We start from the raw sequence: 25,464 nt of genomic DNA on the forward strand, positions 1-25,464 counted from the left end.
GTGATTAGGCCTCAATGGGAGTATTCTGTCTAGTTCTGGGTACCACATTTCAGGAAAGATGCAGACAAATTGGAGCAGGACCAGAGAAGACTAACAAAAATGATTATAAGTCTAGAAAACATGACCTATGAGGGAATCTTGAAAGAATTGGCTTTGTTTAGTTTGGAAAAGAGAATGCTGAGAGGGGACATAACAGCTTTAAGTAACTTAGAGGGTGTTACCAGGAGAGGGGAGTGAACTTATTCTCCGTAGCTTCTGTCTATAGGGCAAGCGGCAGTGGGCTAAGTAAGCATGGGAACTTAAGGTTGGGTGTTAGGAAAACTTTCTAACTGCCAGGATGGTCAAGAACTGCAAGAAATTGCATAAGGAGGTTGTGGAAATCTCCATCATCGAAGACAAACATCCCTCAGGGATGATCTTGGTGGTGCTTGGCCCTGCTGTGAATGCAGGGGACTGAACTTTATGACCTCTTGAGGTTCATTCCAATTCTGGTATTGTCTGATTTATTTCTGCCCTTTTCTTGAAAACTGAAGCTTTTTTTTTAAACATCATTTTCAGATGTGCCATTTGGTGGTGCAAAGGCTGGTGTTAAGATCAATCCTAGGAATTATACTGTAAGTTTAAATCACACACACATGTTGTTGTGTTAACTGGAGGTGTAGGCTGACCAGCCTAACAGCTTTTGTGGGCCAGCATAGAAAGCTTAGCAGAAATTCACCTACCATTTCTTTCTCTGCAAAGATTAAATGAAGTTTTGGTGTTACTCTTAGGGGAATTCTGCATCACTGTTCAATACAGAATTTGCACGGCGTTCCCCCTGCAGAATTAGGGCTGTTTGCTGCCAGTACAGGCTGCTAATTTCTGCAGATCTTGCTGGTACTGAGCAGTATGCCTAGACCATCAGTGATGGAGGCTGCACATTCTGCCTGCCCACCTGATCCTTGTTCTTTCCCAGGGATGAGAAAGGGTGCAGATAACCCACCTCTAGCAAATGATGAGGAATGGTATGGCTGCACCATACCTCATTTCCCCAACCCCCACGCTCCACATTAGAACAATTTAAAAAAACAAAACAAAACTGGAGGGTGTACAGACTCTGGAGGTGTACATGTCTTAGGCAGGGTGTTGACTTGGCTAGGGTTGGAGGAAGGAAGAAGGTCGTAGGTGTCTGAACTCTGGGGGCCCCCACGTAGTTCTCTCCAGCACTGCCTACCTGGAACTGGCTTGTCATAAGCGTTTAACAGTGCCTGGGGGAATAGTTCTTGGTTGTTGTGCGTCTGTTGCCATGCTTGCTGATGCATGTTTTGAAATAAACCACCAGAATTTCAACAGTGATTAAATTATGATGTTTTTGACCAATAAAATATTATTTTTTTTTGTGCTGAATTCCCTCAGGAATACAGTGTATACAGCTAACAGGCAAAGATGTATCAACAACAACCTAATATTAAAGAACTTCCTGTGTGAAAGATCAATTCTCTTGCCACTTAACCCGAGTGTTTTCCTGAAATTTAAAGGTAGTGCAGCTAGTCTGCAACCTAGATTTTTTTTTTTTTTTTTTCCCCCCCCCCAAATGCTGGTAATCATGCAGAACGCTTAATCCCAAAATTACCGTTATTCTCAGAATATGGCACATGAAGTGCAAAATCAAACATTCCGTAGCAATATAGTTGACACACAAAGTGTAAGAATTAGATTAACCTGGGTTATTAGCATACTACTTAAGCTGTGAGCCAGCCACAGCCATGTTTTCTAAAAATGTAATCAGATGTATAACTAGACTATCCCACACATGAAATACCAAAGTTCAAAGAAACTTAGTATTTGCATAAATTACTGAAGCTTTATGCTAATTTATGCAATACTCAGGACTGTATAGCTAATGTATATTACGTTTTTTTCTGGGAAAATGATTTTATAAGTTTTATCTTAAAACACTGAAGGATTTGACTGTTGTCCTTACTTGTGTTCCTGTCATCAGTTTGATTTTTTTTTTTGAATAATTGAAAATATACGTAAAGAAAATAAGATCTCCCTTAGCAATTCACCTACCATATTGACTTTACAAAAAAAGCGTTACTAGGCAGGTAGTATGGAAATTGACATGTAAATGCATGAACAGTTCTTTATTTTAAAAAACCTATATTTAATGTTTGTAGGACATCTTAAGCTGAGTTTGAACAATATATCAAATCCTAGTGACACCGCATTTTCTTAATAGGACAATGAATTGGAAAAGATCACAAGAAGATTTACTATGGAGCTAGCGAAGAAGGGATTTATTGGTATGTAAGTACAGTGATTAATACTTGTCAGTGGCATAACTAGGAGTGGAAATCTGGTTTCATCCTTACTTTTTGGTGAATAAGCAATGACTGATTGTGGTAGCTCATCTTCTCACTTGATGCCGTACCTTCTTTCTAGCCTTGGTGTGCCCAGACAGGGCTTTACCTGCAGAGCTGGGCCACCCGTATGTGGTGTCTCAGAAAATAGCAAGCCATAAAGTTACACTTCAGCAACTCTGAAGTGTGGGCACTAACTCTGTGCTGAATTTCAAGTGTTGCCCAGGTGATACTCTGGGTTGCTGTGGCAGCACTATACCCCTGCTCAGATTTGGGTAGGTCCTGTGCTTATGCTCCTGATACTAGTAAACTTGGGAATCTAATTTTGTGTGAGTTAGCAATGTAGACTAGATACTATTGTATAAACATAAGTCAGTGCACTCTGATTAGGGTGATCATATTTCCCTCTGCTGAATATGGGACACTTGGTAAAATAATTTCTATTCAAGCAAGTTCAACAGCAATCAGAACTGTGCAGTATAAACGTTCAAATTAACATCAGGTTGGCTGAGCCCCTGTTTAGAAGAATGCTCTGTAATACCTTTAAGACGTTAGGGATCACATAGGAAGAGGTGATGCACGTTCCCATACACCGCTCTACCATGGTGGTGACCAGCCAATGCTCCCTGCTGCTTTCCATCCTCCATGCCCAGCTGAGCCTCTGGAACAGACCTACTTCTTCCAGGATCTGGTACATCTTCCCAAGGCAATATGTTATGGAGTACACACAGGGTCATAGTACTTCTCCCCAGATTTGTTTGGGTTCACATCAGAACATGGGCAGCTCTAGCCTTTTGGCACTGTGCAAGGGGGAAGTCATGGAAGCTGCTTCCAGCCACAGGTGAGGGAGAATGTATAGCCTGGTCCATGTCCTTACAGAGCTCATCACTTCATCACCACAACCCCATCCTTCCCACACCCATCCCCTGGGATGGAAGCAGCTTGTCTCTTCTGGTCCTCAGTATCAGAAGGCAGCCAACACCTCCAGGCTGCTGCTGGCCACCAGCATACCCTAGCTGCTTCTTATCCCCCAATTACAGTACAAGGCAGTGTGCACAAGGGCCCATGGAACCTGTGGGCAGGGGCTACACGAAACCTGCCCAGAGAGGGAAAGTTACTTAAGGGACAGAATTGTCCCACACTCCCTGGGAGCAGTGAAGAGGGTGCTAAGCCCCTGCCCAGAGGGCGGCTGTGGAACCTGCAAGTTTGGGGTAAGAATAGACTAGAAACTACTTCCCCCACCATACTCCAGAGCTTAGCAGAGAGACACTTCCCTGTGCTAGCAATGTGTGGGACTTTGGCACATGCCGGTGTCTGCTCTTCCTGGTCAGCAACCCAGGCTAGAGCGCCTTGGCCTTTCCTGGGGCACAGGCCCAGCTGGAGACAGTGGGGTAAGAAAGGAGCTTGCAAGCCAGGCCATACAGGTAAGCCCAGCATGTTGACCTGGGCTGAATCTCCACACAGGGCTGGGAGAGGAGTGCACCCAACCAGGAGTAGGGGGAGATGAGGAGGAGCAATGGGGCTGGAGCGTATTGGGCAAGGCACGGAAAGGACAGTGAGGGGGAGAACACACAAAGGGCTGAGGAGTGGGCAGCAGAGGCAATATGTAATCCTCCACTGCCTGCTTGCACTCACCAGCCATTGCAGCATGTAGCGAGTGCAGCCAGAAATCAGAGGGGGAAGGACAGAGGGCCTTGCTGGTTAAGAGCCCCCACACAGCTGAGGCTGTACTGTTGTACTAGTGAGGGCAGCACTTTGGCCCAACGTGCTGCATATTTGCCCCACCACCAGCCTTGCACACCCACTCCCATTGTCAGCCGCTGGACACCCCTCTCCCCTTCCTGCTATTGGGCAGGCAGCTTGCAAGCAAGGATCTGGCCAGAAGCAGGCGCTGTGGATGCTAGTGGGGTGGACAGGGGGGAAATGAGGAGAGACAGAGAATATGGGACAACTGGCCTGCTTTTAAGAAAACATTGGGAAACCGACAGGGTGGCGTAAATACAGGACTTTCCCTTTAAACATGAGATGTCTAGTCACTGTGTCCCGTGGTTGATGTCACATAGCTGGTCTCCTCCATTACCACCCTGCTGCCCACAGCTCCTGCCCTATTGATATACTACTTGAGATTTAGCTCTCTGATGGGATTAGATGGAGACCCACTGCCTTGCAGAGTAGGGCAGCAGTCCATCAAGCTCAGTCGGTCTTCAGTTCAATTTGGGACTTGTTAATTTTTACTCTGGGTATCAGAGTAAGTAGTCCTTGCCCGTTGTCCAGGGTTTCTGCTCTGGATGGAAGAACCCTAGCTCTTCCTTTCCACTGGTCCAGGGATTCTTCTATTCAGTTAGGGCCTGACTATGCAGGCCCCTTTGCTGTATCCCTGGGCCATTTCCTACTTGCCCTGTGTTGGGGTCCTTGCTGTAACATCTTCCTAGGTTCATCACGTACAATGCCCCTTTCTCTAAGCCTCTTCCGTTGGCTGACTGCAGAGCCATTTAGTGCTTTCTACCACTCACCTGGTTCTGCTGTAGGTCTTCTCTCTGGTTCCCAAACAGCACAGTCCATGAGCTTGCAGGAATCTTTCTGCATCCCCTTCCCCAACATAGAGCATTCTGCTGGGGAGGACTCACTTGCTCCCACATATCTTCCCTGCCGTTTTGGTCCCTGTCGCAGGCCTATTTTCAGGGAGACTTTGCCTCTCAGTCCTCCAGATGAATTCTCAATGTGGTGCTCTTTCACTGATGATGAGAGCTAGCCATCTGTTCCCCTAGATGGTCAGCCCCATTGCAGCTGAGCTAGTTTTGGACCTTTTATCTCCTTTGTCCATACTTGACGTCTTTCACAGATGTAGCAGGGAAAGGCACATTATGCTGACAGGTTCTCATTAGCCCCTTTTGGTCTAGTGTGAAGTTGAATTTCTGCCTTTAAGAAGATGTTTGCTATCTTTGGTTTGATGATTGCTTACATACTTCAGCTAATGTCAAGTTGCTGAGTAACTAGCAATAAAGAATGTATGCCAGTTCTTGTCTTGTACATATTAAGGTCGTAACATAGCCATTTGGAAACAGTTACATTTTATGCTAGTGACTCTCAAGTTGCAGGAAATTTTCTGTGAAAGTTTAGAATAATTCAGGTTTCAAATGTAGCACTATGCTTTATAGTTAGTTCAAAACACTTAACTTCGTCACACTTGAAACATGGCTTGGTCTTTTAGTTTGAACTGTTCACTGCTGTTTTTGTTTCCTGTAGTTTCAAATTCAAGGCACTTGGCTAATATCAGAGGAAGTGGAGGATCCTTTCCATAGCAACCATGGAGAGGTTTCAAAAGAAATACAGGCAATGAAGCGAGCCCATAGCCTGTGTGGTACATTTATAGATGACTCACTTTATTCATTTGCTTTAAACATGCAAGCCTATGTACTTGAAGAAAGTCCCCAGTTTAACTGGTACTGGATCACTTTCATGCAAAGACCTCTTGGTTTCATAGGAGCAGAAGAGGAATAAAGCAAGATTTTTCTTTCATTCCTGATCTCAAAAAAAACACGAAAGTCCCTATAGATGTCTCTACAGATATATTCATGTATCTTCCATTTTATCATTGTCTATGTGGGCAGAGGTATGCTTTCTAGGATATGAGTGTAAGCATCCATATAAATATATTCATCAAAATGATAAATGGTCTGTGTATTGTACTTAGTGGTGGCTAAGCTGCATTAACCACTCAGAGGGTTAGATAGGATGTTTGTCTTTGATTTAAAAAAAATGCTGTGTAACTTAGAAAATATGGAAAATTAAAAGGGGGGGTGTGTGTTTAAATTCTTGCCAAGACTATCTAGATCTTGTTTATTTCAATAGTTTGGTTTAGGACAATTAGCCAGAAAAATATGTATAATTTTGGGTAGGTGGTACATGGAGGTGTCTCCAGGAATAGTCTTCATGAAAGTTGCCTTGCATCTCCCATTTTCAAGAGGTTACCTCTGCTGTAATGAATAAGAAATGAGTAGAGGATCAACCATATCCATGAACAGCCTCTTCTAAACACTGCAATCTCAAGTATATGTGAGCAACAAAATTTATCCAAACTCAGAACACTGATGTAAAGAATGAAACTGAAATATACAGTTTCTACATTTAAAATCAAGTGAAGTTACACTAAGTATAAGTTATACTGTTTAACTTTTTCTCTCCTTTATATAATAGTATACATAAAAATTTAGATAAAGTGAAAACACAAATACATTTTTGATGCATTTTTTTTATTGCTAACTAAATATTTGATTTAAATAAAATGTGAACCAGGTAGTCACTGGGTGTTGTTTTTTTGTTGTTTTTTTTTGGGTAGCTTAACGGGCTTTGCCAGGTTAAGACAAGATATGGTGTCTAAAATCCAAAGCTGTTATTAGAGTGTGGTCTATTTTTCCTTGAGTAACTGAGGCTTAAATATGAAAGCAGGTCATCTCAACCAATCACAGCTGCTGCAATAAAGGAAGAAAGTAGAGAAATTGAAAATCAATATTTGTATTTAATCTTGAGACATGTTTTTAATCTTGCTAATAGGACCTGGTATTGATGTGCCTGCTCCTGATATGAGCACAGGTGAGAGGGAGATGTCCTGGATTGCGGATACCTACGCCAGTACCATAGGACACTATGTAAGTTCTGAGCAAAGGCTTCAGAGTAGAAGTTCCTTACTCTTTGCAGAATCCCATCCAGCACTGTGCCAGAGATTTATTGTCTTATTGACAAGTCCTCTAATTTTATTTAATTGTGCATGTAACTATACCACTTTAAATGTTGTGGGGTTTTAGATCATGCTTGTGGGGAAAAAAGTGCATGAAGTCTTTCTGTTCAGACATAAATTAAAAGCTTAGTTGATGGCGCAGCTTCAGCAATCACTTTGATATGTTTTCATATGTTGCATATAATGGAACAAATGGTATGATCATATTCAAACTGTGTTAAATCATTTGTTCAATGTCCTCCTCTTTTCACAGCAATATTTATAAATAAAGACCCATAAACAGGTTTTCAGTGAGATCTGGCATTAGCCAGACCGTGCTTGTTAATATTTTACATTATTCTAAATCCATGTCAAAGTACAGTAAAATGAGTGAGTAATGATAGACAAAATTTGGAATTGGCTTGCATTTTAAAATTTAGTCTCTTGTCCTTTTCGACTCTTTAGTCAAACTAGTTTGTCAGTTTAACGCTATTTTTGTTACATATTTTATTCAATGAAATACTGTATTAAATATTCCGTCTCTATACAGTGGAGACAGATAGTACTTCTGCTCAAAGCTATTTAGCTCTTAACCTCATTAAGGCTTCATAGCATATATTGGTTTTTTAAAGCACTTTCTCAGGCTTTCATCAGTTATTGCAGTAATTTCTCTGAATTCAAGCATCTCTTGGCACTTATGAATAACTAGTCTTGATTGTTAAAGCCCTGAGTGTTTGAGACATCACTGCATGGCCTGCTGAAGTGACACTGTCAAGCTGGAGAAATGCTGCAACGGTTACCTTATGTGTATTGTTTTAATATCCTACTGATCGCACACCATTAATCCCCAAAAAAAGAATTAATGTAGATTTCAAAACTAGAGTAGAAGTAGAGCAAGAGAACAATGATGTATTTGGATGCCCACAAAGCAAAAGACGAAAAACTTGAATGTTATTCTTCCAATTATGATATTGCTCTGACTATATAGAGCTTCTTTGTCCTTATTTAGTCAATAGTTACATTTTAATGATGAGCTTTGGCTGTATGAAAACATAATTGTTGGCTAGACAAGTACTCAAGTTAAGCTTTTTCTGATGTTTTAGCACCAGAGTATATAAAATATATGTAGGTGGCTTTTAAGTGTGTCCATTAAACTCTCCAGCCCCCTCCCCACAAAAAGTCAGTTTGTGTGCTCAATGTTCATAACTCTGAGCAAAAGATTATGAAGAATTCTTTCAAAAGTTTACAAGTGAACATTGATTTAATACAGTTGTGAAAGTTAAACATTTTTCTTCTACACAGTACTTTTTACTTTTTTTAGTAACAGAGAGAGAGCCATGTTAGTCTGTATACTATCAAAACAAAAAAACATTTACAACTTGTTTTTGTAATCTTTGATTTTGGGTGTAGTGTTGTAGATCCAATACAGTCTCTCAAGGATTTCTGATTATTTGTGGCAGGAGGACGGGGGAGAGAAGCACTCTTTGAATAATTTCATAAATCAGTCAGATATATTGTTTTTACGTAACTCTCTGCATGTTTGAGTTAGCTGTGGAAATAAGTGCTATGAACAACTTCCTGCACTTCATGTATTAAGTTTACTTTATAAAAAAATGCGAAGAATATTTGGCTTCAAAAAGCATTTCATGTTTCTAAGTGATAATACGTCGCTCTTCCACGAACTGAAAAAATCCAAGTCCTTAAGTCACTGAGAGGCTACATAAATTGTATACAGTCTTCCTCCACCTTACAAGAGTAATTCGTTCCTGAAAAACCCCTCTTAGGGCGAATTCTCGTAAGTCAGAAATGTAATTACCATTAATTTCAACATGAAAAAATGTTATGCGTTCCCGAGCCCCAAAATTTACACCCATTTATGCTAAAACACCACCAAATTCCATTAAAATGAACACAGTTACTTCAATAGTTAACATTAGTTATCATAACACAACATAAGGCATTTTGCCTTCATTAATTACTCTATAATATGGCTGTTTACCTGCTTTCGGGGGGCTGTCCCAGGTGCAGAGACAGGGCTGTGAGGGGAACAGAAATCAGAGTGCCTGAGAGGGGAGTGCAAATTCGGGTAGCTGTCCACGGCTGTAGAAGCGGGGTTAGTGCAAGGGGGTGGGCAGCGCAGAGCAGGTCACAGGGAGGTAGTCCACCCTGAGCGCAGCTTAGGTTAAGCGGGGAGGGGGCAGTGCCGGGGCTGGCTGTGCGGGGAGCTAGGCAGGCACAGGGGGTCCCTGGCTGGCAAGGGGCAATGCCTCACTCGTACGGGGCTCCGTGGTGGAGAGGCCCCGCCAGCAGCGGCCGAGGTGGCAACGGCAGGCAAGTCAGGCACTAAATGGGACGGAACGCCGCAGGCAGTGCATGGCATCTGAGGCACAGCTGTGCGACAGCGGGCCCGGGATGGGCTGCACACCCAGTGTCCATGTCTCGCAGAGCAGCGTGATCTACTGCCGGGACTCAGATGAGTCCACCTCCCCGCACCGCGCCGCTGTCCCCCTGCATGGCGTCTTTGTCAAGACCGACGCGGCCAACTCCATTCCCTCAATGCTTGCCTACCAGAGCCGCCAGCCTCCGCCTGGCCCCGGCCTGCGCTGTCAGGAGTGCAGGGAGCCCGCAGCCACTGGCCGGGCTGGGATGCGCCACTGCTGCAGCACTGAGGCGGAGACCTAGACCAGCTGCAGTAGTGTCAAGGTAAAGGCGGGGGTGGGCAAAGGTGCCTGGGGCAGCGGCTCCACGGATGGGCGCTGTCCCCTCCTCTCCCGGCTCCGGAGGAGGGCACCTGCTGTGGCCAGCCGGGGGCTCCAGGAAACCGCTGCCAGGCCCTGTGGAGAGATGCTCTGGGCGGGCAGCCATTGCCTGGAGCCACGACCTTTCTCTCGCCGCAAGGCAGCTGCATCCCGCTGAGGTGTGCAAAATCCAAATCAGTCCTCGTGAATGCAGCGAAGTGCCTCATAAGCCGAAGTAGGGGTATTAAATGAAATTCCTTGTAAAGTCAAACCCTTGTAACCTGAATGGGCATATCTTAGGGTATGACTGTACTGCCAGTACAGTAAAATATTCTTTAAGTACAAAAATACCTATTTTGTTATGGCCCAATATCCTCTCCATTACGTGTGCAACGTAGTGACCTAATACTTGTGTGCCTTCTCTGTACTTTTCAATACCATCTGTCCATTTATGGAAGTTTCTTACAATAGCTTTTATTAAATAGAAATGTAGATCAAAGAAAGCTTAACCACAGCATAGGAAATTAATGAAGTATGCAGCACCTGAGTGTTTCCCTGCTTCCTTTTCCTACTCTAAACTCATTTTGCTACTTCTTGCAGAGGCGTAAGTTACACACAGACAAGCTACAGTAAGATGAATTTAGAGTTGAAAGTAAAAATCAGTAATTAAAAATGTAATTCTGAGCATGTTAACAATTGCACCATCTTTCTCTGGCCTGCTTGATAAGTTTTGTCACTAAAGTTAGAAGCTAGGATTTTTATTCATAGTAGCTGCTTTGGGTCTGCAGGGCTGTGTGAAGGGGATTCTGTTTTCTTTTCCTGGAAAGTGGAAGCTAGCTGAGTGAAGCAGAGAATAGGAAAAAGTGAAAACTGCTTCAGAATTGACAGGATAGTGCCATGAGGGTAGGAGAAGCTTGGGAGAAACATTTAAAAGGGGGGGCTTTTTGTTTAAGTTGGGAGTGTTTAAGTTTAAGTGTTTAAGTTGGGAGTAAGTTGGCAGGGCCACCAACCAACTTTCGAGATCACCAATAATTATTTGTAAAACTTGAAAATGTGGTAATGGTGGGGCCTTTCCTTTAACAGAAGTTCAATAATTTTACAGCAAAATGGTTGAATTAAACAGTGCTATTTTAGTCTTTATTAATCTCACTCAGCAGTTTTTACTGATACTAAATATTGAAGCAGAGGATTTAAACGGCATTGCTGTCTGAATATGGATGGCTTTAAAAATAGTGGGCCTTTCCAGTCACATCACTTTCATCTTTAAGGGGTACCATATTAACTTGTCCAGAAAACACATGGTAAGCTTCTGGATCATTGGAATAAGAAATATGACTAAACTTGCTCTGAACTTCAAACTACTGAGCTGGTGCAACTCATTGCTTGCTTTTCCCACTCCCTTGTATTTTCTAAAACATCTGCTTCTCTGGAGGGAATTGTGGTTAGAAATGCTATTCATCAGCTATGTGCTCATAAACTGGTCATTTTCTTCTGCATGTGTGGCTAGATTTTTTTTTTTTTTGTTCAAATATAACTAATTGGAAGCTTGGTAATACTTGGTAAGCTGGCCAAAATTGTAATAGTCCTGGTAAATGGTTACAGTTGACTTACCACTAGAGGGTGCAGACTACTTTCCAAAGGGAATGTTTACATTTAGATTTTTGGAATAAATTTTTAATAAGCTGCATTTCACTATTGTAAAATGAAGGGTATTGAGACTCCAATATGCTAATCTTCATCGGTATGTTAAGGCATAAGTTTTACTTTGCTCATCATGTACAAGTAAGACAACTAGACAGAAATTTTATTTGGTTTGAGACTGCCTAATGGCGGGGAATTGGTGGTAAGCAAGAGTGCTTCCTTGTAGAAAATGATACTTACCTACTATTTTCTCACATGACTGTACTGTTGGCTGTTCCCTTGAGATAAGATATGGCTCCTGTGCTGAGACAGTAGGAAAGAGTGGAAAGATATGAGTAAAACTGGTTACTTGAGGATTAATGTCTTATGACCTCTGCCTGATTAGCAACTTTGGGAGTATACACTAGTATAATTGTACTGTATGCTTTCCAATAATTATATTCATGTTCCCAGTTGGGGCCATGTACAGTTAAAACTGTTTAATCACCATCAAACTGTCCATGTCTAAGCTTTAAGTCACTTTAAGGGATTAATTTAAGAGCAATGATCCTAATCACAATGATTACCTGTCACTAGGAGAAATAAAGTTCACTGCTTTTGTGTTTAGTCAGATGGCAGGTTGTCTCTAGCTTATGTCATCATTATAAATAAATATAGCACAGTAAGTTAAGCTAAGCATAGGGCAAATCACAACACTTCAGAAAAGTGCATACTGTCTCAAATATTGTGGTTATGTAGTTACATTGGATTGTATGGGAGGGTGGAAGTTTTTCTGAAGGCTATGTTAAGCTGAGCAATGAAGTTCAGAGAGGTAAATTTTAAAAAGCTCTTTATATCTACAGTATTCATGTCAGTAAAAGCTATAATGTTGAGTACATCAGGGGAAAAAATCTGTTAATTTGTTTGAAGCTTATATATACACATTATATCTTAGCTGTTATTTGACTTTCCCTCTTGTTGGAAAGATTGGAGCAGTTCATGGAGTTATAAACTGTCTTGTAGGATATAAATGCCCATGCCTGCGTCACTGGTAAGCCTATCAGTCAAGGTGGTATCCACGGACGTATCTCTGCCACTGGTCGAGGACTCTTCCATGGAATTGAAAACTTCATCAATGAAGCCTCATATATGAGTATTTTGGGAATGACACCAGGGTTTGGTGATAAGACATTCGTCGTCCAGGTAATTTATCTAGAAGTGTAATTGTTTTGGCCAAGAAAGTTTAAAAACATAGCTTCTTTTAAAATTATTAAAGCAGTAAACCTGTTGAATTTTTATTACTTTAGAGATTAGCCTTTCCAGTCAATGTAAACATCAGAAGAATTTTTCAGACAAGAGTAATTCTTTATTTTTAGTTATTTTTTTAAAAAGTTATATAACAAGGGCATGAGCCAAAACTTGGGCCATTTTCTAAGAACTCTTGGTTTGGGGATACAACATGGTATGTCTGTACACAAATGAAAATTCACAGCTGCCCCATGCCAACTGGATCAGGCTCAGAGGCTTCAGGGCTATCTCCTAAACAAACTAGGGAAATGCAGCCTAGGTGGAGGTGCTATCAGCTGGGTGTTCAATTAGTTGTATAACAGTTTCCAGACAGTAGTTATCAGGGGTTCAAATCAGTCTGGGAGGATGCATCAAGTAGGTCCTGCAGGGATCAGTTTGCGGTCTGGTTCTCTTCAGTATTTTCATCAGTTGTTTTAGGTAATGACATAAAGAGTGTGCTTACAAAGTTTGTGCATGGTACCAAGTGGAGAGAGGTTGTGAGTGCTTTGCAGCAGTGACACTCAACCTTTCCAGGCTACTGTAGTCCTTTCAGGATCCTGATTGCTCTTGTGTAACGTGGGAGTGCACGTCTTTTAAAACCATTTGATTACCAAATCAGACCTAAAAATGCAAGTGTTGTGCCATTACTGCTGAGAGATTGTATACAATCTCATTTTTATCATAATTATAAAATCAACTGAAACATGCGTATTGTACTTACATTTCAGTGGATAACCTAGACCAGTATAAACAAGTCATAGCCTATATAAAATTTTAGTTTGTGCTGACTTGGCTAGTGCCGTTGATGTACGCCCAGAAGACCTAAGTACCCCAAGGGTACATTATTTCTGTCTGAGAACCACTGATTTGAAGGACAGGATTAAAACTCACTGGTCTGCACAAACTGGAGAAATGGCCTGAAATAAAGATGAAATTCAGTAAGGACAAATGTAAAGTACTCCAGTTAAGAACTATCAGTTGCATACCCATAAAATGGGAAATGATTGTTTATGAAGTAGTACTATGGAAAGGAATCCGGCGGCCCTAGTGGATCAAATGGTAAATATGACTCGGTGTAATGTTAGTATCCCTCCTCTGCCCACCTCACAAAGAAAAATGGGACGGGGCACAAAGATTCTGGGATGCATAGACAAGAACATTGTGAATAAGATACAAGTAGTTTTGCTCTACTGTGTTGATAAAGCTTCAGCTGAAGTATTATGTCTAGTTCTGGGTGTTTCAGGAAAGACGTGGATGAATTGGTGAAAGTCCAGAGAAGAGCAACAAACATTTAAAGGTTTAGAAAGCATAACCTACGAGAGAAGATTGAAAAAATCCAGCTTTGCTAAATCTTCGGAATAGAAGACTCAGGGAGACAACAGTTTCCAAGTATATAAAAGGTTTTACAAGGAGGAGGGAATTTTTTTTTTTCTTTAACCTGAGGTTAGGTCAGGAAGCAATGAGAGGTTTGGGTCAGACGTCAGGAAAAATGTCCTAACTGTCATAATTGAAATGAATTGCCTAGGGAGGTTGTGGAATCTCCATCACGGAAGACTTTTAAGAGTTAGACAGATGCCAGTCAGGGATGGTCTAGATCAGGGGTCAGCAACCCCAGCACAGGTGCCAAGAGTGGCATGTGAGCTGGCTTTCATTGGCACAAAAGGCAGGAGATCAGCCCTGTGCTGCCACCTCCATGAAGCTGGGACCTTGCTCAAAGCCATGCCACCAGTGAATTGACAAAAGATCACCTAATGCTACCAACCACCACCTAAACGATAAAGCTCTGCATCTTTATTTATTAGTGAAGCTGTTACAAGCAGGACTACTAGTAATTTTAAAAAGTATCACTGATGCTCAGACCGTACATAAAGGCCAAAAAGTCGCATTCCAGCACTCCATCTTGGAAAGGCTTCAGATCCCTGCTCTAGATGATAAATGGTCTTGCTATGAGTACAGAAGACCTCTTGAGGTCCCTTTCAGTTCCATGATTCTTTTGCTATGTAGCCTTCTAGGCTTAGCCGGAAATTTGGGCTGCAGGGTAGGAAGTGCCCAAAGCCCAAGTTCCAGCATGAGCCTGAAAGTCTAAACAGCAATGATACAGCCTCTTAGCCTAAGCCCTGAGAGTTTGTCAACTGCCACAGGCCAGCCGCAGGTTTGTCCTTTTGCTGAGTAGATATACTCTTATACCTCCACACTTCATTTCCGTCATTTCCAAGTTTTTGTAACTTTTAAACTAAGAGGTATTGCACATCTCATGTGCAACTTAGAACTACTTATTGCAAAATGATATTCCGTAATTACTGTAATGGATAATAGAAGCAGGAGCTCTTTGACTTTATTTTTAGATCCTAAAGAGAGAAACTAGAAGCTCAGAGAAATTTTAATAAGATTTCATCTGTGGTACTATGAAATAAACAATGAGGTGTCTTTAGGCCAACATGATGTAGATTTTCAGTTTTAGGTCTGAATTTTTGGGAGATTTGTTAAGACATGTTTTAAGACAGAAATCAGGGCAAAAAGAAAGAGACTACACTTAGAAATGGGTTTCTAATAATTCCCAACATGCATATTTATATATTTCAGGAGGTTTTTTAAATTTGTTCTGTTCATCAGGTTGGATAAATGTATAATTAGTGAGCCATTAAAATGCAGAACATGGATGATGGGCCAGAAAGCTTTATTTGAAAGTGTTCTCATATCAGTGTGACAAGTGTTGGAAATAGCAGAGGACTGAGTATTACATTTTTGTATATGAATCCACAACATCACCGAATTGCAGCCTACTCTCCTTGGCCAGTGAACTGAGACATTCACATCCTATGCTCTGCATAGAAACACAATAGCACAGCAACATCCCCACCCTTTGGAATTCACATTTGGCAGCATCTAACTGTAAGAGTCCAACTGAAAATTTAGCAAACTTATCTGAAGACTAATCAAGAAAAAATGAGGACACAACGCTGAAGACAAACTCCATATATAAAGAGAGCTGAATCTTTGTGTCATAGCTTGCTGCTGATGAAAAGGGGAACTATGCAAAAAACTTTGAAAACAATAAATTGAGGAGTTTCATATTCATCACTCTTCCCTGGGGTTAATCTTATTCCCAGCTCTGGCAAAGACTTTCTGTATGACCTTACGCAAGTCATTTAATCCCCACTTCTTTACTTGTCAGATATGGAAACCTGCATAACATCCCAAGGAGTTGGTTTAAGTTATATTTGCAAAGCACTATAAAGTGCAGAGTATAAGAGCCTGTAATTTAAAATGATAGTCTTCGTGGAGGACTACTTCAGAGATAATAGAATGGATTTTCAGGAAGACAGGACTCTCTTCAGGAGTCAACGTGTTTAAAACAACTGAATTAACTTGAGCTTCTCTTCAATTGAGGCGTTCAATTTTGCAGGCATTCCAGAGCTATAGTGACTGTAGGAACACACATCAATATACATTCTGGAATTGTAATTAAAAAGTACACAAAATCCTATACAGAAAATGTGATTAGGGCAAATGTTATGAAACATGACATTCAGGCTATGTCTATGTGGTATCCTAACTTCAAAATAAGCTACGCAGTTCACTTCAAAATAGGCCGTATCGACATGCTGTGCTGTCTAAATAAATGTCCCTGTACTCATGTGATGAGGTGTACAGGGGTGCTGGAATAGCACGCCCATTGTCTTGAAAACCATTTCAGATCAATGGCACGTTGCATAGATGCAGGCAGCTATTCTGGGATACCACCATATCCCAAAATAGCACCCACTCTCTAGACATAGCCTATGTGACCAGGCCCAGCAAGGGAGAAGGGGAGACAAAGGGGGCAAGCTCCCAGTTGCCCTACGTTCTTTTAAATCTTTTTTGGAACCCTGCAAAGCGTGCTCTAGGCAGCATTGAATGCTGCCTGGGGAAGACTAGTCACAGCCCTTTTCCTTCCACCCTAGGTCCCCACCTACACCTTGCCCCGGGGCTTGGCAGGTCTGTTGGCCCCAATGTAAGCAGGTAAATGAATAACTTTAAAGCTTTTCACCTATGAAGGAAGAGCTTACAAGTTGCAAAATACATTAATGCAGTAAAAACTAATAATAACTTATGACAGATTTCAGTTGAAGTTTGTGACCCCAAAATTACTGTAAGGGCTCTGCCACAGATGTTCAGGAACTGGAAACAGAAGCATGGAAAAGCAGAGTTTAGGAATAGTAAAGGGCTTCATCTTGGCTATTTTCTCTTAACCTGGGTCTAGCCAGCCTCTTCCTTTTGGAAGGAGCATGCAAATGAGTGAGATCAGAAATGTAAATGAGGCATGGATTTAAACATCTTGTGCCTCATTTGCATATTCCCACATGATCTGGCTTCCAGAAGAGCCAAATCTAGAACCCAAAGCATCCGTGTGGAAGGTGTTCCTTTGAAAGGAAACCCCGCTTTCAAAAGCACCCTTCTTCCTGTTTTGTTTCTGATGAAGTGGGACTTTGCCTGTGAAAGCTTTTGGTCCAAAATATCTGTTAGTCTATAAGGTTCCACAGAACTTCTTTTTATATATGTGCTTGTAAGGACAGAATGTTTTAAGACTTGTGGGCTCATTTTGCATGATTTTACTACTCTTCTACTCTCCCCATATTTATTCACAGGGATTTGGTAACGTGGGCTTACATTCTATGAGATATCTTCATCGTTTTGGTGCTAAATGTGTTGGTGTTGGAGAGGTTGATGGTAATATTTGGAATCCTGATGGGATTGACCCAAAGGAACTAGAAGATTACAAATTGGTATGGGAATTATATATTGCTTCTTGTATAAACTGTAAAAATATTGTCAGTGACTGAAGGTTGATGTTAACTGTTCAGAATATTTGCAAATTATGATAGATAATGCTCTATAATTCCTTACTGGAAAAGGCTCAGGATTGACAACTGTCTAAATTTAGCTTTTCATTGTCATTAACTTGAATGCAGACCTCATTGACTAATACTAATTGGTTTTATGGCTTTGACGGACTGAGTGGTACTGGTCTATTCATTTCCCTCCATTGCACATAGCCAAATTTGTGGACCTGAATCTCTTCAAAAGGATAAAGGATTGCATCAGAACAAACTAAATTACTCTGGTTTAGCTAATTCTCAGTGATGGGATCCCTATCCCTCTGCCTTTCCCATGTTGTTAAATAGGAGCAGTGTCCCAGCTAGATTGGGAAGGAGAGGTTCCTGCTTTGGAATAGCATGAGAAACACTAGTTTACATTTGTTAGTATAGCATCTGTGGTATCTGTTGTATGAACAAATAGGAGTTTTCTGAGAAACTTCCGTGCTCAAGAATAAAAATTAAGTTAATTTAGAGGAAACTGAATATGGTCCTGTAAATTATAGCTTTAATTTGTTAGCTTCCAAATACAGCAGTGCTGGGGAGACAGGTCTGCTTAGGCCTAAACTATTTCATGTTTAAATAAACTCCCTAAAATAGTACCCTTCTCTTTAGGCCTTTATGAGGCTCCTAGGAAGAGATCGTGCACAATTAGTCTCATTAGTGCTCCTGGGAAAATTCTGTACCCCTTTTATCCCTCTCTCCCCGACATCTGCTCACCATATTTTAAAGTGCTACAAAATTCAGCATATTTTATTTGTCAAAATAATATAATAATGCCAACTTCAGTTGTATTAGTAACTTATTTCAGAATATCTTTCAGCAAGAATGTATAACAATACAGATGACAAAAAAGATCCAGGGAATGTTTTTGACAAGTAGATTCCTTACAAAGCATATTAACATTGAATTTTGAATAAGTCATTTTAAGTGCAGTACAGAAATGTGTTTTCCACACCCCACAGAAGCAGTGTAAAGGCATCAAGGAGTTGGGTTTAATGGAGTAGCTGAGGGACAAAGAAGTAATTGCTGGGAAGGTATGTGAGAAAGAACATGGATGTTGTTGGGTGTGAAAAGATAGAACACGATTTTGTGGAGAAGTGATTGTTAGACCATTGGAGATCCTCCCTCACACACACCCTGGGTGATGCCTAGCCTCGCCCATTCACTCAGGGATATCTGTCTTTTGTCCCCGTGTCTCCATGGATAAAAGGTATAACTGTAGCACCTCTCTGGCAGAATCTGTTTTCTATGGTAGGGAAAGAGTAATCTGTCCAGTGGTGCAGAATTCCCCCAGGAGTGCATTAGAGTCAAGAGATGCAGTGCTTGCAACAGAAAAGGCACTTTCATTTTAATAAAAAATAGGAATTTGTGTCCTGTGTACTACTGCAGAGTTAACTTTCTGTAGGCTTTCTGTTATGCTTTAAATCTAGATCATTATTTTGAAAAGAAGTAAGATCTTCTATGGATGCTGCATGAGATTCACCTCTGGGTTTAGAGTGTATTTTTGAGCTTACAATGAGCGTACCTTAATCATCATTCTTATTGCACAGACCTACTGTAAACAAGACTGTAGAATCTCATTAGAATGAATGAATGTATTTCTTGCATTTAAATTAATTGACACACTGGCTGATCTTGAATTAATTTTTGTGAACTACAGTAAGTCTCAGCTTCTAGGGATGATCCTTGCTTGGTGACTAGATTAGGAATGGTAACCAAATCATATACTATCTTGTTAAATACAGTAAACCCTCGATTTAATGGACCCTGCTAGTGGACGCTGTCCACCAGTGGCCCTCCACCCCCCAAATAAATGCCAACAACTCGCTGGGGCTGGAGGAGCCATTGGGGCTGCCACAGTGGCTGTCGCTCCTTGTGGGCCACCTCCAGGCTGAGGGTGAAGGAGAGTGTTCAGCCTCCTCCCAGCATTGTGGGAGCCTGGACTGGACAGCTGATGGGTGTCCTGCCAGCCAGCGCACTGGGCAGAGGCATGCCTGCTCCAGGAGAACTTAGTTTCCACGTGAGTGTCCAGCCTTAAGTGAGTGAGTGGCTCGTGGCAGGTGAGCCCAGAGGCTCTGCTCTGTAAACAGTGTAAAGAGCCTGCTGCTGAGCTCTGTCTCCTGAGCCTACTTTGTTCCTCCCAGGTCTTGGACGGAATGCTCCCTAGTGTGCCTTGTAAGGTGCCACCAGTCCTGCAGATTTGGATTTAATGGACTTCTGGCATTAATGGGCATCTCCTTTTCTCCCTCCATTAGTCTATTAAATGGAGTGTTTACCGGATGCTCTTCCATATATCTGTTTTGCTGCCAGAGATGGATTAGTAGTTGTTGAATTTACATTGCTTTTAATTCAAGATTGGAGGTCAGGAAAAGATGAGCCTTTTTTCTCATCACTCTAGTAAAGTTACATTCCATTTTTCTAAAATGCAAGTAAATGAAATGTTCCACCTGTCTCAAATTGAAGTGCTTATCTATTACAATTTTTACAAAGTCTCATCATCTTCATCATTTAATAGCCATGGGCTCAGTGCCCATCGGTGTCTGATGCCTTTCTCACTATTTCCTTCCATCTTTCCCTTTCCAGTGTGGAGTGGCGTAGTTTCTGTAGACTAGCTCTGCACCAATCTGTTATGTCATCTATCCGTTCTCTGTGGGGTCTGCGCCTCCAATTTGAACTGTCCAGTATGCTGAAGGGTCTTGATTTTTCGTTCGTCATTCATTCTGCAAATATGCCCAAAGAGTTGCAGCTTCTGTTTTATAACCTGCTGCAGCACGTTCTCTTTTGGCTGTATCTTTCTATATAATTCCTCATTGCTGACCTTCTGCATCCATCCTATTCTCAGAATCTTCCTATAACAACTCCTTTCAAACGCCAATATTCTTTTCTTCGAATCTTTTGTTATCACCCATATCTCACATCTGTACAACATGCTGCTGAATAAACACATTTTCAAGACCCTCAGCTTTGTTGTTAAGCTAATTGCTTTGCTTTTCCAGATCTTATCCATTGCCTTCAAACTCGCTCTTGCTTTCACTATTCTAGTCTCTTTCCTTCTTACAGTCTAGATCATGTGTTATGTTACTCTCCAGATATGTGAACTTCTCTACATTTTTTAGTTTGATACCATTGACACTGACCTTCCTTCCTATTTCCTTATCTCCAAATACCATTGTTTTTGTTTTAATTGATGTTCATAATCAGTCCATACCATTTCCCTTCTTCATTTAACACCTGCACCATTTTCGCTAGCTTCTCCTCATCTTCCTCGATGATAATTATATAATCTGCAAACCTCAAGTTGTTAATTCTTTTCCCATGCACAGATATCCTTTTTACCTCTTCCTCGATCTTGTCCATCGCTGTCTCCAGATGTGCAATGAAGATACTTGGCAATATTGGATCTCCTTGTCTTGTACCTCTTTGTTTTAAACCAACTTCCCAACTCCCCGCATATTCTCACCGCTGCCTCCGCATTGTCATTGATATCCTTCAAAAGCCGTATGTCTGCTATCCACTCTGTGTGACTCCAACACTCCCCAAGTCACTTTCTGATCTATACTGTCCAATGCCTTTTGAAAATAAGCAAAGCAAGTTTATTCGTTCTTGTTCTTTCATCGAGCTTTTTCCGCTATCAATCTTAGGGCCAATATCTGCTGTGTGGTACTTCTATCTTTTCTGAACCCCGCTTTCTCATCTGCTATATGTTCCTCTATCTGCAATTTTAGTCTCTCAGTCAGTATCATCATTGGCATCTTGCCTAGATGACTTATTAGGGCAATTATTCCATAGTTCTTGCACTCCAATGTACTTCCTTTCTTGGGTATTGTCACTAGCACAGATCTTGTCCATGCCTTAGGCGCCTTCCCTTCTTTCCATGCTATGTTACATAGTCAGTGTATTTGCTGAATCATGCTTTCTCTGCCATATTTGATCATCTCTCCTGTGATCTTATCATTTCCAGGGCTCTTGTTGTTGTTCTTTAGTCGTTTCACTAAACGATGCTCGTTTCACCAATGCTTAGTGGAAATATCTTTTTCAGTTCTTCAGTCAGTCCCTCTGAGACACTTGAGTCCAACTGTGCTTTGTATAGATCGGTGCAATATCTCATCCATTCCTGCACACTCTTCTCCCTGTTCATGAGCACTTCTTCGTTTTCATCTTTGATCGCCATCTGCTTCAGTGGCCATTTCCTATTAATATTCCTGATTCTCATACACCTCCCTGGTCTTACATTTGCCATAATACCTCTTTAGATCTTCACATTGTTCCTCTAACCATTTCTCCTTATCCTTTCAGGCTGCTTTCTTTACCTTATTGCATTTCACCTTATATCACTGTTCTGCCATCTCAAACATCTCTTCTGATCTTCAATGCTCTCGTCTCTCGAACCAACTTCAGTATGTCCTGGGTAATCCACTTCTTATTGATCTTTTTCTTCTTCTGGAACAGTCAGCTTGATTGCCTCTTCTATAGCGATGGCTAGCCCTGTGACTCTCTTATATAGGTCTTTCTCTGTGGCAATATTCCTAATCCTCTCTTTGAGTGTTGCTTTGTATGCATTCCCTGTTTCTTCCTCACACAACCTCGACATGTCTCTCTTCTTTTCTTAAACTGTATCTTACATTTTCTTTTGAGTTTTATCTTGATCTTTGCAATCACTAGACTGTGGTCTGAGTCTATATCCACTCCTTGGAAAGTTTGGCATTGCTCTATTGATGTTATCCAACCTCTTATTAAAATCATATCTATCATATTCTTGGACTTCCCGTCATTCGATCGCCACGTCCACTTCCTATAGTCCTTTTGCTGGAATCTTGTGTTGCAGATCACCATCTCGTGCTCTGTAGTAAACTCTAGTGGTTTCTCACTTTGTTCATGTCTTTCTCCATATCCGAACCTTCCCATGACACTCTCCCAACCTTCGTTTATCTGTTCCAGCCTTCTCATTCCAATCTCCTCCGATGATCAACACATCTTTCTTCGATATCTCCTCCACCGTCTTTGTCAAGTCGTTAGAGAATAGCTTAGTCTCTTCCTCCATACTGTCTGACATGGGTGCATACACCTGAATGACTGAGATGTTGAACGGTTTTGCTTCGAATCTTGCTACCATCATTCTTGCACTCACCAGTTTGTATCCTAATAATGCTCTTCTAGCTGTTTTGCTAAGAAGGAATCCCACTTCAGCTTCATGCTTTGTTTCCTTTCTTGACCAAATGACTTCACAACTGCCTATCTCTTCTGATGCCATCCAGCGCATCTCTGCCAATCTAAGTATATTGCATCAGTATCTCTCCATCTCCTTCCAAAGCAGGTCTAATTTTCTAGTTGCCCACAGAGTTCGGATGTTCCATGTTCCAATGGATAGCATATGTTAGTTGTAATTTTCTTTCGGTAGCCAGCTTAGCGACCCAACCCCAATTGCTCAATTGGTATTGTGGACCTCATTTATCCGGGAGACGTCTGAGCCAGCATTTTTTATCATTTAATTGTACTGGCATCAGATTTCATTCGTATTGTTGTTTGACAGTCAGTGCATATAGACACATCTGACCAACCCTCCTCCTTCATCTAGGCTTGGGACTGGCATGGAGCTCATAGAGGCTTCATGGCGGAATTTTTTTTTACAGTGTCTGTTTAGAAGTATTTTATCTTCAGCTACCAAATTTGGTGGCATTTAGTGGGTTTTTTCCTTTGGCATTTGCTCTAATAGTAATTGTAGGAGGGGGAGGAGGGAATTTGCCTTTAAAACTAAGAGGGCAGTAGACCTGCTGAGCTAGGTCTTGTACAGACATTTGCAAAGACATCCTTTAAAGAAGGATGCATGGATATCAAAGCAATAGTCTTGCATTTTTTAATATAATTGGGATTATTGTTGTGCAATGTGAAGATGAAGTTGCGCAATAGTGATACTGAAAATGTCACACTTCTCTTCCCCAAAACAGCAAAATGGGACAATCGTTGGCTTTCCCAAGGCACAACCATATGATAGCAGCATCTTGGAGTCAGACTGTGACATTCTCATCCCAGCTGCCAGTGAGAAACAGTTGACTAAATCCAATGCTCACAAGGTCAAAGCAAAAGTAAGAAGAGTTAAATTAAATATTAAAACAAACAGTATGGCAAATGCCTTTATTTCCATTTACTTCAGCTGTTGGTGTGGATCTGAGAATATGCCTCTGTAAATCAGTAATTACTGTGTTGTGGTTCTTTTCCCAGATTATTGCTGAAGGTGCCAATGGACCTACAACCCCTGAGGCTGATAAGATCTTCTTGGAACGGAATATCATGGTCATTCCTGTAAGATTCTTTTGTCAACCCTAGGAGTCTGGAGGGAGAGGGAAATTCTGGGCAGAAATGTCGGGGCGCAGATATCGGGGCAGGAGGAGGATGGGTGTGGGGCAGGCTCGGGGAAGGGGTTTTGTTGAGGGTGCCGGAGTCAAGATTGTGGGAGTGAGAGCTCAAGGCAAGAGGCTGGGAGAGACAGCTGCTCACCCAGGATGGTGGCTGCTCAGCTGGCAGCACCTGATGAGTAAATGGTGGCCAGCAATATGCAGAGCCCTGCCAGACACTCTTTTACTGGTGCTCCTCCCCCCATTCCTTGGTCATTCTGCAGCTAATTTGAGCCTGCTAGCAAACCTCTCCCTTTGCATTTTATGAGAAACAGTTGCATTCCAGGCACATCCCATTGTCTTGCACAACCAAACCTTGACCTTGCTTTAAGTTTTGATAGAAGAAGCTGCACACCAAATTTGGTGGTCCTAACTCGTACCATTTATCAATATGTAGTAAATGTTGTTTATTTGGCTAGTCTGATGCATGTTTGACATCTAAAACTTATAGGTGGAGACAGGGAAACAAGTTAATTGTGCATAGCTCAGTTTGAGGCTCTTAAATTCATACATTTTAAATTAATAACTCTTGTAATCCTGACTTCTAATAAGTTGAGTGCTTTCCTAAGGGAAATTAATGACTAAATTATTCTCTGTGCTGTCTGTTATGCTTAAATGGGATTTTAGGGGTTTTGATTTTGTTTGTTTTTTTAACTTTCTAAAAATACAGCAGAATAAATTTTCTTATCGTAGATTTCATTGATGTTTTTCTGTGCAGGATCTTTATTTAAATGCTGGCGGTGTAACTGTATCTTACTTTGAATGGCTGAAAAACCTGAATCATGTCAGTTATGGCCGTTTGACTTTTAAATATGAAAGAGATTCAAATTACCACTTGCTGAGTAAGTATTACTTCTACTTTTATTAGCTCTTCAACAGATAAATTGAACTAGAAAGGAATTCTAGCTAACTAAGTAATAGACCAAGGTTACACTGATATCTTCCAGTGCCAAACACTGAAGAAGTCAAATACAAAGATGTTCTAAATCTTCTCTTTTGCATCTGCTCGTAGCATTATGCTTGACAGTGGGAAAGTTTATAGATGTTCCTAGCATGCAGCATAACTAATGAATTGCATGATATTTGGCAAAATATTGTAGAAAACCCAAAATGTCTTCGTGAAGTAACAACTTGTTGAAATGCTTTACAAATACTGATTCAATCCCCTTGTGAAAGGAAATGCTGACTTTTCTTTTCTGAGTAGAAACAAAAAAACTAGAAACATTCAACCATGTGATTTGGTTAATGTACTCAACAAATCACAGCTTTGAAGATCACTGCATCAGGAGGCTGAGCAGGTATACAATCAAGGACAATTTCTGAGAAGTACAATAATTGGTACAGATTTTTTTTGAAACTTGGCTTGTGGCCCTTTTGGCTCCACTTGGAGGCCATTGTTTGCACTTCCCATTTCCTGACCAGAATGCTGATCACATGAATAAAATAAGCTTTGTGGAGTAGTCAAACTGAGAGTCTTCTTACCAAGCCTAAATAACACTTGATTGCAAA

General features: G+C 41.2%; 1 protein-coding gene across 1 annotated transcript in view; it reads left to right on the top strand.

Moving 5' to 3' along the window:
- The window catches only part of GLUD1 (glutamate dehydrogenase 1), a 55,406-nt gene that overhangs the window by 22,383 nt on the left and 7,559 nt on the right, over positions 1-25,464 (top strand). The window contains exons 3-10 of the mRNA XM_075000106.1: positions 559-614; positions 2,222-2,285; positions 6,897-6,991; positions 12,441-12,620; positions 17,333-17,470; positions 23,509-23,646; positions 23,783-23,863; positions 24,674-24,797. Of these exons, the coding sequence (XP_074856207.1) occupies positions 559-614; positions 2,222-2,285; positions 6,897-6,991; positions 12,441-12,620; positions 17,333-17,470; positions 23,509-23,646; positions 23,783-23,863; positions 24,674-24,797 (876 nt within the window). The remainder of the gene's footprint in view (positions 1-558; positions 615-2,221; positions 2,286-6,896; positions 6,992-12,440; positions 12,621-17,332; positions 17,471-23,508; positions 23,647-23,782; positions 23,864-24,673; positions 24,798-25,464) is intronic.

This window comes from Carettochelys insculpta, chromosome 7 (genome assembly GCF_033958435.1).
Source record: "Carettochelys insculpta isolate YL-2023 chromosome 7, ASM3395843v1, whole genome shotgun sequence".
Classification (NCBI taxonomy): domain Eukaryota; kingdom Metazoa; phylum Chordata; order Testudines; family Carettochelyidae; genus Carettochelys; species Carettochelys insculpta.